Source organism: Diabrotica virgifera, chromosome 3 (assembly GCF_917563875.1).
Source record: "Diabrotica virgifera virgifera chromosome 3, PGI_DIABVI_V3a".
NCBI classification, from domain to species: domain Eukaryota; kingdom Metazoa; phylum Arthropoda; class Insecta; order Coleoptera; family Chrysomelidae; genus Diabrotica; species Diabrotica virgifera.
The window spans coordinates 175899045-175911804 of record NC_065445.1 but is presented as its reverse complement, the minus strand read 5'-3'; the positions used below and the strand labels follow the sequence as shown (position 1 = coordinate 175911804).

The window sequence follows — 12760 nt, the reverse complement described above, 5'->3', positions numbered from 1 at the left end:
ACATGTTTATTTTTTCACTTGAATATTAAAGCATACATATGCATTAACATCCATACAAGAAATATATCATCATATTCTTTTTGTCTTTATCCCTATGCGGGGTCGGCTTCCCTAATTGCATTTCTCCATAAATTTCTATCTTATGTTATACTTATATCAATCCCCTTCCCCGACATTTTCTCCCTAAGCTTCTCCCCTCAGGTCTTTTTGGTCTTCCTCTCCTACTCCTTCCAGGAACTCGAAGTTCAGAAATTCCTTGTATTTGGTGAAACTGGAAAACCAAGGCGAAAGATAGGAAGGAATGGAAGCTGATTTTGGAACAGGCCAAGACTCACCATAGGTTGTAGAGCCAATGATGATGATGACTGTCACCGTTAGTTCAACTGGTTTTTTGTCAAATTCTTCAATTAATAAACTGTCAAACTACTTTTTCCATCTCTTTTTTACATCCTTTTCGTGAAATATAGTTTTATTATTTTCATCTGGGATACGTCTAATCTGATTAAAATCTTTTGTTTTGTTTGCTCTCTGTTTGGCTATTTTATATGTCTATTATTTCGCCTTCCCTGGTATCAAGTTGATCATAAATATTTGAATAGGCTTATGCTTTAACTTTTGCCACCCCTACTTTCTCCTCCTTTTTGCCGATCCTATAGTTTTGAGGATCTGTGTCCGACCTATTTTCTTGTCACTTCTTATATAAATTTTTCTTCTTTTTTTTTATTTTTTCTTGTACTTCTTTTGACCTCCACAATCCACAAGTCCTTCACTTTATCCCCAAACTGCTGCGCTGACGTTTTTCCAAGTATTTCAATACAATTATCTCTAATAATGCTGGCCATCTTCCTTCAAATTGTAGTAAGGCTTCCTTTCATGTTCCAACACATTCTTTTTAAAGATAAAGGCAATTTTTGTTTTTATTTGATTCAGAGTTGGACCACCGTCTCCATATAGATATTTCAGCATCTATGCATCCTTCTGTTTTCCCTTAAATAGGCAGGATTGTTGATATTTGTTTGAGTTGTGACTGCATAGCTTCACTGAGGATGCATAGATGCTAAAATAGCTATATGGAGATGGTGGTCCAACTCTGAATCAAATAAAAACAAAAACTGCCTTTATCTTTTTCATCTTTACTCAGATGTGAGTTTCTGAAACTGTCTTTCGGTCCTTTTCCTAGACGAAGAGAAGGTAAATACGTGGCCAATTATTTGCTTTCTGCTATATTCGTTGTCTCTTGTGCTTATATATTGTAAAAGCCGGAGATACAGGACGCAGCCAGAAAGCAGTTTCTTAACGAAAAGTTCTAAATTTAAAATATTGTTTATTATTTTTATTTCAATTATTCTAATTGTATAAAAGTAGCAAACTTTGTATCTAGGGCTTTTCGTCTTCCTCATATTACGAGAGATGTCGCTGTTTTGCATCTCAAAAGGTGGAAACATTGCATCGCGATGTTTTCCCTTAAATAGGCAGAATTATTATTATTATTATTATTATTATTATTATAAATCAAATAAGGGCAGAGGAGCGAGCTCCTATTATGCCCAAAAACAAAGAGAAATATCATTTTACAACTAATACAAATTAAGAATAAAGTTAAAAATTAACAAACATCAAATAAAAATATTGAAACAATAAAACAATGTCGCCCTAAAACAATTCAATCCTGTAAAGCTCCCATAATGTTCAAAACAAAGAAAAATATCGTTATAAAACTAATAAAAATTTTAAAGATTACAATTTCAAACAAAATTTTGAACCAAAAATAATGCCGTCCTAAAATTATTCAGTCTTGCAAAGAAAATAAAGAATTATCAAGTCTATTTTTAAAAATGTTAACACTAGTTGCCGATATGGTGTCTTCATCTAAGTTATTCCAGATGTTAAATATTCTGTTTGGTAAAAAGTTCATTCTGGATCTTGTTGTCGTCTGTTCCCTCTTTAATTTATATCGATGACCTCTTAATCGTTCGTCTAGATTTAGCGTAAATATTGTGTTAAGGTTTCCAAAATTATATTTTAAAATACGGAAGGATATAATTAGGTCACCTCGAAGACGTCGATGTTCAAATGTTGTTAGATGAGCCAAGGATAGTCTGTCTTCATAATTAGGTCTTACACGGCCAAATGCCAGTCTTGTGGCTTTACGTTGAACATTTTCAAGTAAGACTTTATCACGGTTAAGATCTGGACTCCACACTGGTCCTGCAAACTCAAGAATAGGTCTGACGTATATAGAGTAAAGTTTACTCATTGAGGTTAGAGATATTCGTGTGAAACATTTGCGGATTAGAAACAGTTTAGAATTTGCACGTTTACACACGGACACTATATGGTCAGACCAATTTAAGTTACTATTAACTATCACTCCAAGATCTTTGTGGGAGGTTACTGACTCTATGGGATGCCCATTAATAAAGTACGGTAGTAATGGGTTATTTTTGCCAATATGTAGTATGACGCATTTTTCAATATTCAGTGGAAGTAACCACTCTGAGGACCATTTGAATATTGCGTCAAGGTCGGTTTGAAGAACATGTTGGTCAATAATTGGATTCACATATAATTTAGTATCATCTGCGTAAATGGAAACCTTACTGGATACAACAAGAGGAAGATCACTAGTGTATATACAAAATAGTAGTGGTCCAAGTACTGATCCTTGTGGAACTCCACTCTTGACTGGTTTGTCCAGTGAATAAGCTTCCCCAACACGAACTCGGAAGTACCTGTCTGATAGAAAATTTTGAATCCAAAAGTTTAACTTTCCGCGGATACCATAGTGATCCAATTTAGCTAGTAATCGACGTTTGGGAACACGATCGAAAGCTTTGGAGAAATCTAAATAGACTACATCAACAGGATATCGATTGTTTAAAGATGAAGACCAGTCACTTATACAATGAAGTAAGTTTGTGATCGTTGAACGACCCTTGATAAAACCATGCTGCTGGTGAGGGATGACATTTTCTTGAAGGAGGAATTCAGACATAGCTTCAGAAATAATGGATTCCATGACCTTGCCGACAATAGGAACTAGGCTGATTGGACGATAATTATTGCAGTCAAGTTTATTTCCTTTCTTGAATATAGGAGTAACCGAAGCCAATTTCCATGACAAGGGAAGAGAACCCTGATTAAAAGAAGTATTCATTATAAAGGATATAGGTATGGCTACAGACTTTGCACACTGTTTAAGGAAAAAGGAAGTTAGTCCATCTAATCCAGGTGATGAATTATTGCGTAGTTTCGACAAATGTTGTTTAATAACATCTGGAGTGAAAGAGATATTATCAAGAGTTGTAAGGAGACGTGGACTCATTATTTGAGGAATGGTGTCATTTGGTTCGTCTGTAAAAACCTGAGAAAAAAATAAGGATAAACATTCCGAAGATTCATTATTAGAAGAACATATGGACCCATCATCTTTTTGAAGTAATGGTATGGAGACTTTAGAAGATAAAGATGTGCGAATGTACCGATAAATTTTTTTACTGTTACCACTAGATATGATAGATTCTTCATATTCTGTTCTTAGTTTTAGCAACGATTGTTTGACTCTGTTAGAAAAATTACGGTGAGCGAGAAAATCATACAGGGAACCAGTAAGTTTATACGTTCGCCAAAGCTTTCGTTTATGTCGAATTAAGCGGATAGCTGAGAGGTTAATCCAAGGTTTTAATCGATTTTTGTATATTTGTCGTTCAGTTGTATTATCAGAAATTGTTTTAATAGCAGTATGAAGAAAAGAGTCCCACATTGACGATGGATCTGGGTGATTAAGAAAAATAGATTGCCAGTCTATCTGGTACAAAACAAAATTAACAGTAAAGAAATCAGTAGTGGCATACGTTACGAGATTATTTTAAATTGTTGATATTTGTTTCAGAGTTGTGACTGCATAGCTTCACTGAGGATTCATAGATGCTGAAATAGCTATATGGAGGCGGTGGTCCAACTCTGAATCAAATAAAAACAAAAACTGCCTTTATCTTTTTCATCTTTACTCAGATTTGAGTACCTGAAACTGTCTTTCGGTCCTTTTCCTAGACGAAGAGAAGGTAAATACGTAGCCAAAGTGTCCTTTAATTGCTTTCTTCTATATTCGTCGTCTCTTGTGCTTATATACTGTAAAAGCCGGAGATACAGGATGCAGCCAGAAAGCAGTTTCTTAACGAAAAGTCTTGGATTTAAAATATTGTTTATTATTTTTATTTCATAATGTTGTTCTGAAGCTATTTACTAGTGGGATTTTTATAATTAAGTATTTTCGATGGGAAATAAGCCACAATTTTACCAAAAAAAATGAATTTATTAACGTTTTGACGCCCAAGTCGGGTGTCGTTGTCAAAATACAAAATAATACTAAATAAACAAAAATGTTGTTGCTTAGTAAAAAATTCTTCTAATAATTTATTTAATCTGACTCATTTATATCGGAAATTCAGGCATGTATTATACATTTTAAAGTAGAAGACTTTAAAATGATATTGCCAATATTGATAAGTTGCGTTCCTGGGACGACTTTAAAAAAAGATAGTTCATTCGGTTACATGAAATCAACCCCAGCTCAAGAATATCCGCCACACAATATCATAGCATAAGATCTGTCTTTAAAAAGACAACCAAATGCAACGATGGCAGTAAAATTCTCGCGCTAGAGATTCCGCTAGAGATAGTAAATCAAGAGGGAAAACCAGGATAAAACCTCGTGATACTATCCCGACATCGTAAGTATTTGGGCTTACATTTAGTTTACTCTCAAAACTAATACCAAATTCTGACTTTAATGTATATATGCTCTTTTAAATTATAAATAATATTAATAATACATAGATATTATATAAATAATACTAAAATATAAAATATGTACTCGATAAAAACTCGATATGTTAATGACTTACGAATCGTGTATTTTCTTTCTATTGACTTCCTCTTTTAGTATGGGTAACCACATCCTACTGCATTCTACCGAGGAATTTGCGACACAATTGTTTTCATTTAGCATAATTTCATAATTAATTCATAATTAATTTTATTTAACATAATAAAAAATCAAAGAAGCGGCTCTAATTATGCTAAATGAAAACAATTGTGTCGCAAATTCCTCGGTAGAATGCAGTAGGATGTGGTTACCCATACTAAAAGAGGAAGTCAATAGAAAAAAAAATACCACGATTAGTAAGTCATTAACATATCGAGTTAGTACATATTTTATATTTTAGTATTATCTATATAATATCTATATATTATTAATATTATTTATAATTTAAAATAGCATATATACATTAAAGTCAGAATTTGGTATTAGTTTTGAGAGTAAACTAAATGTAAGCCCAAATACCTACGATGTCGGGATAGTATCACTAGGTTTTTTCCTGGTTTTCCCTCTTGATTTACTATGGAATCTCTAGCGCGAGAATTTTACTGCCATCGTTGCATTTGGTAAATGGAAAATGAAAAACTCTGCTGAGTGCGACTGCGGCGCCGAGAAACAGACCATCCAGCATATGATTGCCGAATGCCCTCGGAGAAAGTATGATGGAGATCCTCTGGACTTCGCCTCTGCAACACCAGCGTCGATTGAATATATTAATACATTAGATGTTAGACTATAACATATGTGTGATAATGTTGTGTATCAAATTGCCATACGCTAAATAAAATAAAAATAAATTTGGTTATCTTTTTAAAGACAGATCACATGCTATGATTTTTTGTGGCGGATATTCTTGAGTTGGGGTTGATTTCATGTAATCGAATGAACTCTCTTTTAGTAATGTAGTCCCAGGAACGCAACTCATCAATATTGGCAATATCATTTTAAAGTCTTCTACTTTAAAATGTATAATACATGCCTGAATTGCCGATATAAATGAGTCAGATTAAATAAATTATTAGAAGAATTTTTTACTTAGCAACAACATTTTTGTTTATTTAGTATTATTTTGTATTTTGACAACGACACCCGACTTGGGCGTCGAAACGTTAATAAATTCATATTTTTGGTAAAATTGTGGCTTATTTCCCATCGAAAATACTTAATTTTTATTTCAATTATTCTAATTATTGTATAAAAGTAGCAAACTTTGTATCCAGGGCTTTTCGTCTTCCTCACATTCTTTTTACTATCCTTGTCGTGAGTAGCTTTTCTTTCTCATTTTTTAACATCCACCAGTTGATTTTTTGTGGTCCTCTCCGATATTTTGGTTTAGTTACAAGAAATATATGCAAAATAAAATATCAAGCTCGCTTGTTTAAAACATTTTTTGTTATAGATGACAGCATAAATCCGATGATGGTCTTCGAGTTCATGCCACACGGTGACCTAGCCAAACTTCTCCGATCCCAACAATGTAGTGAACAGGAAAAAGATCTGCCACAACTAACAAAAACCGATCTTCTTATCGTAGCTCTTCAGATAGGACTTGGAATGAAATACTTGGCGTCACAGCGTTTCGTCCACAGAGATTTGGCTTGCAGGAATTGCTTGGTGGCAGAAGGACCAGTGGTGAAAATTGCAGATTTCGGAATGAGCAGAGACGTGTACACTTGTGATTATTATAAGGTAAATTTTCTGAATTCATCATTAATACTGTTTACTAGTTGTTCAATAAGTTTTGCGGTTTGATAAGAAAGGATGTTGCTACTAGGCTAATTTTTTTGGTCTTTTGGTATACTCTTTATATGAACGTATGTGAAGTTTCATTTCAATCTTTCAATTCATTCTTTGTTTAGAAGCCATTTAGTATCGATGTGTCATAGTATTTTGTACAATGGAAATAATCAAATATCGTCCAGTGATTGAGTTTTAAAATAATAGAGAAACTAAAGAAAAACAAAAGCCCAGGTAAGGATGAAGTAACAGCTGAAATGTTTAAATGTGGAAGACTAGTACTAATTAAGCATTTGGAAAAGCTGATAAAAGAAATTTGGAAACAATAACACATACCAAAAGAATGGACTGAAGCCACACTGTGTCCAATTCACAAAAAAAGGCGACAAAATTTTATGCTATAATTACAGGGGAATAGCCCTACTAAACGTTGCATATTAAATACTTGCAGTACATATAAAAGACAAGATAACACAAAAGATAGATAATGACATAGGAGAATATCAATGTGGATTTAGAGGAGGACGCAGTACAGATGATTAAATTTTCCTGCTGCGTGAGATACAAGCGGAAAGCTACGAATACGGAAAATATACAATGACCCTATATAAAGATGGTAAAAGTTACACTCAGAGAAACAGAGAGCAGGGTTAAAATAAATGGAAAGGAAACAGATAAGTTTAAGGTCGGTGAAGGGGTACGACAAGAAGACCCACTGTCATCATTGTTGTACAGTATCCTTCTTGAAATGGTCATCAGAGAAGCCGAAATTAACAGGACAGGACTTGTATACCAACGAAAACACCAATGCTTGGCATTCGCTGATGACATAGTACTGATAGCCAGAAGTAAACAATAATTAAAAGAAATACTAAAAAGACTAGAGGCGATAGGAAGAAAGAAAGGGATATACATGAACGAAGAAAAGACTAAATGGAATGGATAGACTGGAATGGACAGAACGAGAATACACACAAGGACAATATCTGACAATAAACACAGAGGCAAAAATATATAAATTCTAAGAATTTGAGAGATTCCAATATCTAGGAGCGACATTCACTAGGAGACCAAATACATATAAAAGAAGAAATCCAAGCGAGAATTATGGCTGGTAATCGTTGTATCTTTGCTCTAACCAACTTATTAAGAAATAATAAAATATATAGAGGGGCTAAGATAAGAATATACAAGCCAGTGATAAGACCTATAGTATTGTATGCCAGTTAAACATGGACGATGAACAAATCTGAGCAAGTTATGCTTAAAGTGTGGGAAAGAAAAGTCCTAAGAAAGATATTTGTCGGAAAGATATGGAATGGAATGTGGATAAGAAGACCAAATGTAGAACTGGAGAGGATGTATGGTGAACCAAACATAGTAGGTATCATAAAATCACAAAGACTGAGATGGTTGGGACATATCCAAAGGATGCCAAACACGAGACTTCCCAAAAGACCTCCCTAACGGGAGGAATATGAGGAAAGAAGAAGAAAGGTAGACCGAAAACCAGATGGAAGAAAGATGTTGAAAAAAACATAGAAGAACTGAAAATCACAAATTGGAAAAATAAAGCAGCAAATAGGAGAGACTGGAAAGGATTAGTAAACCAAGCCATGGGCCTTCTAGGCCTGGAGAGCTAAACTATATAGAGTTTTTATTTTTGGAAGGTTTAAAAGCAAAGAAAATATTTATAAACCAATAGAGAGTTATTGCCAACGTCTTTTAAGTGGACCTTTAATAAAAGATCCTTTATTTTGACATATAAGCATGCGCAGTATTGCGTCTTTTATTTTTGTCTTTTAATAAAATACAGGCCGCCTGTATTTAAGGAAAATTAGAGGACACCTTTATTTTAATAAAAGTTCCTTTATTTTGACATAACGTGTCAAAAATGTGAAGAAAGGTCTAACTTCACTTGTATTTTGAATTTATCTTGTCGCTTCTTTGGATTGATAATTTATGTATTGTGGGATTGATATTTGATTAAACTTTCATCATTAAAGTTGTATGTTGGGTTTTATTTATTAAAAAGAACTCTAAGTAATATTCTGAGATATAGATTATTGATGTTTTGACCCAAACGAATATAGAAAAGAACATTTTATTGAAGCTTGAGTTATTACAAGAAGTTGTAAAAAGGAATATTACGTAAATAATTTTAAATTGTTACTAATTACAATGATCAGACTTAAAATATCAGTAACTCATTTATTAAACTCAATATATTTTACATTTTTCTTCACTTACTTACTTAAGCCGTCCTCTTGTACCTTACGGTGTCGAGGTATACATTTTTCTATAGAAATAAATATTTATTAAAGATATAAGAGATTGAAGATATAAGATCAATAAATTTTAATGAAAGTTAGGATTTGTTAAAATTCTAGATTCAAAATAGAGTTCTATTCAACAGATATATAACAACAGGTTAACAAAATAAAACAAAGGTTCAAGTATTTATTTTTGAAAATTTAATCTTTTATAGATTAGAATCTATAAAGTTTTTAATCAAAAGTATTAATACACTTTCATTTTCATGCCATCTTCTTCTTTTGGTTCTTATCCGTTTCGAATGTTGGAAATCATATAGCAATCGTAACCTTGCTAGCTGCGATTCGAAACAGTTCCATTGATATTCTCCCTCTACCAGGTCTTCGCTTACCTTTGACTGTACCTTGCAATATATACTGCAGCAGGGAGTAACGGTGCTGATTTATCATATGTGTCCCAGATACTGCAGTTTTATGCGTTTAATGGTAAACACAATCTCCAATTCCTTCTTCATTCCTCCTTGTTCGTGATCCATTTCATGCCATCAGTATTTGTTTATTTAAACATTGCCAAAAAAATTAATAAAAACCAGCATAAAGCTTAATTCTTCTATTATCTTTTTGTATATCAGGAAGTTTATCTGACAGATTAGAGGTCTTTTCATTTTCAGATAACTAATTATTGGGAAGGTTATATAACAGTATCCTTAGTATCTGTCTTTTCAGCTCCGGATAACTAGTTAACGGGAAGTTTTTCTCTGTCAGATATCTATTAGTATCTAATCTGTCAGATAAACTTCCTGATAACTAGTTATCCAGAGGTGAAAAGAAAGAAAGAGAGGGCCATAATGGATAAAAGATCAAACGCCAATAGCATGTGTGTATATATTTATAAATTTATTATTTAAAACCTGCTAATGATCATAAAATACTTAAAATCAGTCACCAATATAATATTTATATAAATTTATTAACAAACTGCAGTCCAATAAAAATAAAATTAGTTTAAGCGCTAGCTTTAAATGTCGAACAATAATTTTAAACAAACACACACACAATTTAGTCGCATTAGATTAGCTCCTGGTTGAAAATGTACTGCCACAGCTTCTATATCAATATCAACAGCACACTCATTTGCCAGTATTTCAACGTTTTCTCTATTATGTACTACTGCAATATGTAAAACTGAACAAGCTGATATTATTCTTTGAATAAAAGGTAACTTGCATCTCATTACATATGGTAAAATGGGAAATCTCTTCACAATACCAAATGTTCTTTCAATAACAATTCTTGAAGGGATTTGTGATGGATTATAAAAACACAACTTCTGTCTGAAAATTCTGGAATGGTGTCATCCGGTAGTTGTAGTTGAGGAATGGATATCCACTATTCCCTAATAATATATTCTCCAGAAATTCCCCATTACATATACCCATAATGCAAAAGTATTTAAAAACTCCTAAAATAGTATTTCCAATTTATTGCACTTCCATATTATTGAATGATGAGTATTATGGGATATATTATGTTGTTCTCTAAACATCTTTAAATGACAAAATAATTAAATTTAACGTTTTACTCTTCAATTATCTTATTTTAATTTATATCGACAAATGAAATTTTATAGGTTATTTTTATATTTACAAAAATATTTCATGTCATTTGTCAAAATAAAAGATTCTTTAACTGCGTTTGCAATACTACTCTTTTAGACCCGTCCTGTATTTGTCCTTTATTAAAGTATCCTGTAATAAAGGATCCTTTATTTGCCGGTGGCAATAACTCTCTAATGTTTACTGTATATAAGGACTTTTCGCCTTCAATTATTACAGTAGAAAGATGAGTTACTGAATTTAAACGTAGTAGTACTATCCAACAAGTGAGTGCTGGCGGGTGGCGCGTAGAAGAAATTGAAAAATGGAAGGAATTGCTCATTTCTATTGCTGTCGGCCATGCCCCGGAATCTTATATGAACAAACTGGGTAATTTCCCCCATCACTTTCACTACGGTCAGCTAATAAAGAGAAACGACAGCCTATCTCGCTCACGAAGACTTTAACCAATCATTTATGTTAACGCCATATCTGAATGTCACACATAAAATAATCAAACGAGGCTTAACTCGGCAATGTAAATTCTGTCAAAAGTAATGACAGTTAGTTGAAATAATTTTCCATTAGTTTACAGTGTTTATTTTTTATTGTATTATCTTTAACGATTTGTTCTTAGTAATTTCAATTTAAGTTGGAAAAAACATGGTTTATTATTGTTGTGTACCGTTGTGTACAAATCATAGACAAGTTAGAAAAATGCATAGATAGGTAAATAGTAATTAGTTTATAACTGTTTTATCTGAAACAACAAATAAATACACGTACCTATATTTAGAAAGACAATTGTCGTAACTTTTTTATATCCCTTTTCCTTACTAAATTTGACAGCAAAAATAACATATTTTGTAACTTGGGAATTCCGAATAATTTATGAGTATTACTTAGATATTATTTAAATAAAATACTTTAACAAGCTTAGTAAGTTCTGGTATTTTATTTTAATAATATAGGTGAGATTATTTCTTGTAAAATAAGAAGATATAGTAACGAAAGGGCCCGCAAGAGGCGCTGAACGGATGAAATTAATGCTTGTCCATTTGAATTTCCCGCCAAATGGTGATTAGTTAACACTACGGTTGCAAGTGCCGAAAGGAACCAAATTTTTACAGCGAGTTGCCTATCTATCCGGTAATACTATATTATTTATCTATGGCTGTCGGCTAGGAATTCACATCGTAGTGAATAATATCTACTAACGTAATTTTCAGATCTCAACTAAATTTTTGATACGGCAACCGCGCATTTGTGTCACCCGCGATTAAGGTCACCCACCAGCTCTCGCTTTTCGTATTGTACAAGCCTTGAATACGGTGCACGTCAAGGACGTCTAAAAACAGCATAAAGACCAGAAATCGTAGAAAAAATACAGGATATTGTATTGGAAACTCGTCGAGTAAAGTAGATTTTGTAGGTTGCTTCATCACAATGGGTGAGACTTGGTCTATCACCAGAGGCGGCTTTACCCATGATACTAAGACAACCAGAGATAAAGCCACGCGCATGAATAAGCCTGTCTCTCTCTCTTCTACGCCTACGTCACTGACCGACAAACGCCAGGCCAAATGTTCGATTTTTAACTTTGGTTTGTTATTTTTATGCAGTTTGCAAAAGTTTTCGGAAAGCATAAAGCTATATTGTTGGGATAAAATTCTTAAATATAATTAGAAATAGTCATTACTGCCCTTTTAGCATGGTATTATTGTTAGTATTAAATCTTAGCGACTACTCTTTCTATACTTAAGAAAAGATTTCAACATCAATTATACAGGGTGTCCAGAAACTCTACCGACAAACGAAGACAGAAGATTCCTTAGCTAATTTTAAGACAATTTAATCCAGTTCACCTAGTCCGAAAGTGCTTCCTAAGGGAGCTAGAGCTCTTTGAAGATGGCGCCATGTAATTAGTTTTTCTTAAATACCTCCAGAACGCTTCTATTTAGAAAAACGAAAATTGGTATGCTTATTTACTTTCCAGAAATGAATCGATTCCATCCATTTCGAATTTCTAGTACCGGTCATAGGCGTCCGTTTTGGGTGGGGCAACGGCTATTTTATCGCATAACTTTTTTGTCTTCAACTTTTAATCATTTTTGATACTGGATTATTAAATTGTAAGGTATTCTAGTACTAAAAGGTACTCTTACTTTAAGTCGGTAGAACACACCGTTTTCTAGAAAAATCGATAAGTTTTTCGTTTTGAGAATTTGAAAAAAAATTGAAAAAAATTAAAAAAAAAGCGATGTATTTTACCA

At 33.0% G+C, this 12760-nt stretch overlaps 1 protein-coding gene across 1 annotated transcript in view; it reads left to right on the top strand.

The window, feature by feature from the left end:
* LOC114339427 (tyrosine-protein kinase transmembrane receptor Ror-like) overlaps nucleotides 1–12760 on the top strand; it is a 294108-nt gene that overhangs the window by 274216 nt on the left and 7132 nt on the right. Inside the window, exon 7 of the mRNA XM_050647610.1 lies at nucleotides 6282–6571. Coding sequence (XP_050503567.1) covers nucleotides 6282–6571 — 290 coding nt within the window. The remainder of the gene's footprint in view (nucleotides 1–6281; nucleotides 6572–12760) is intronic.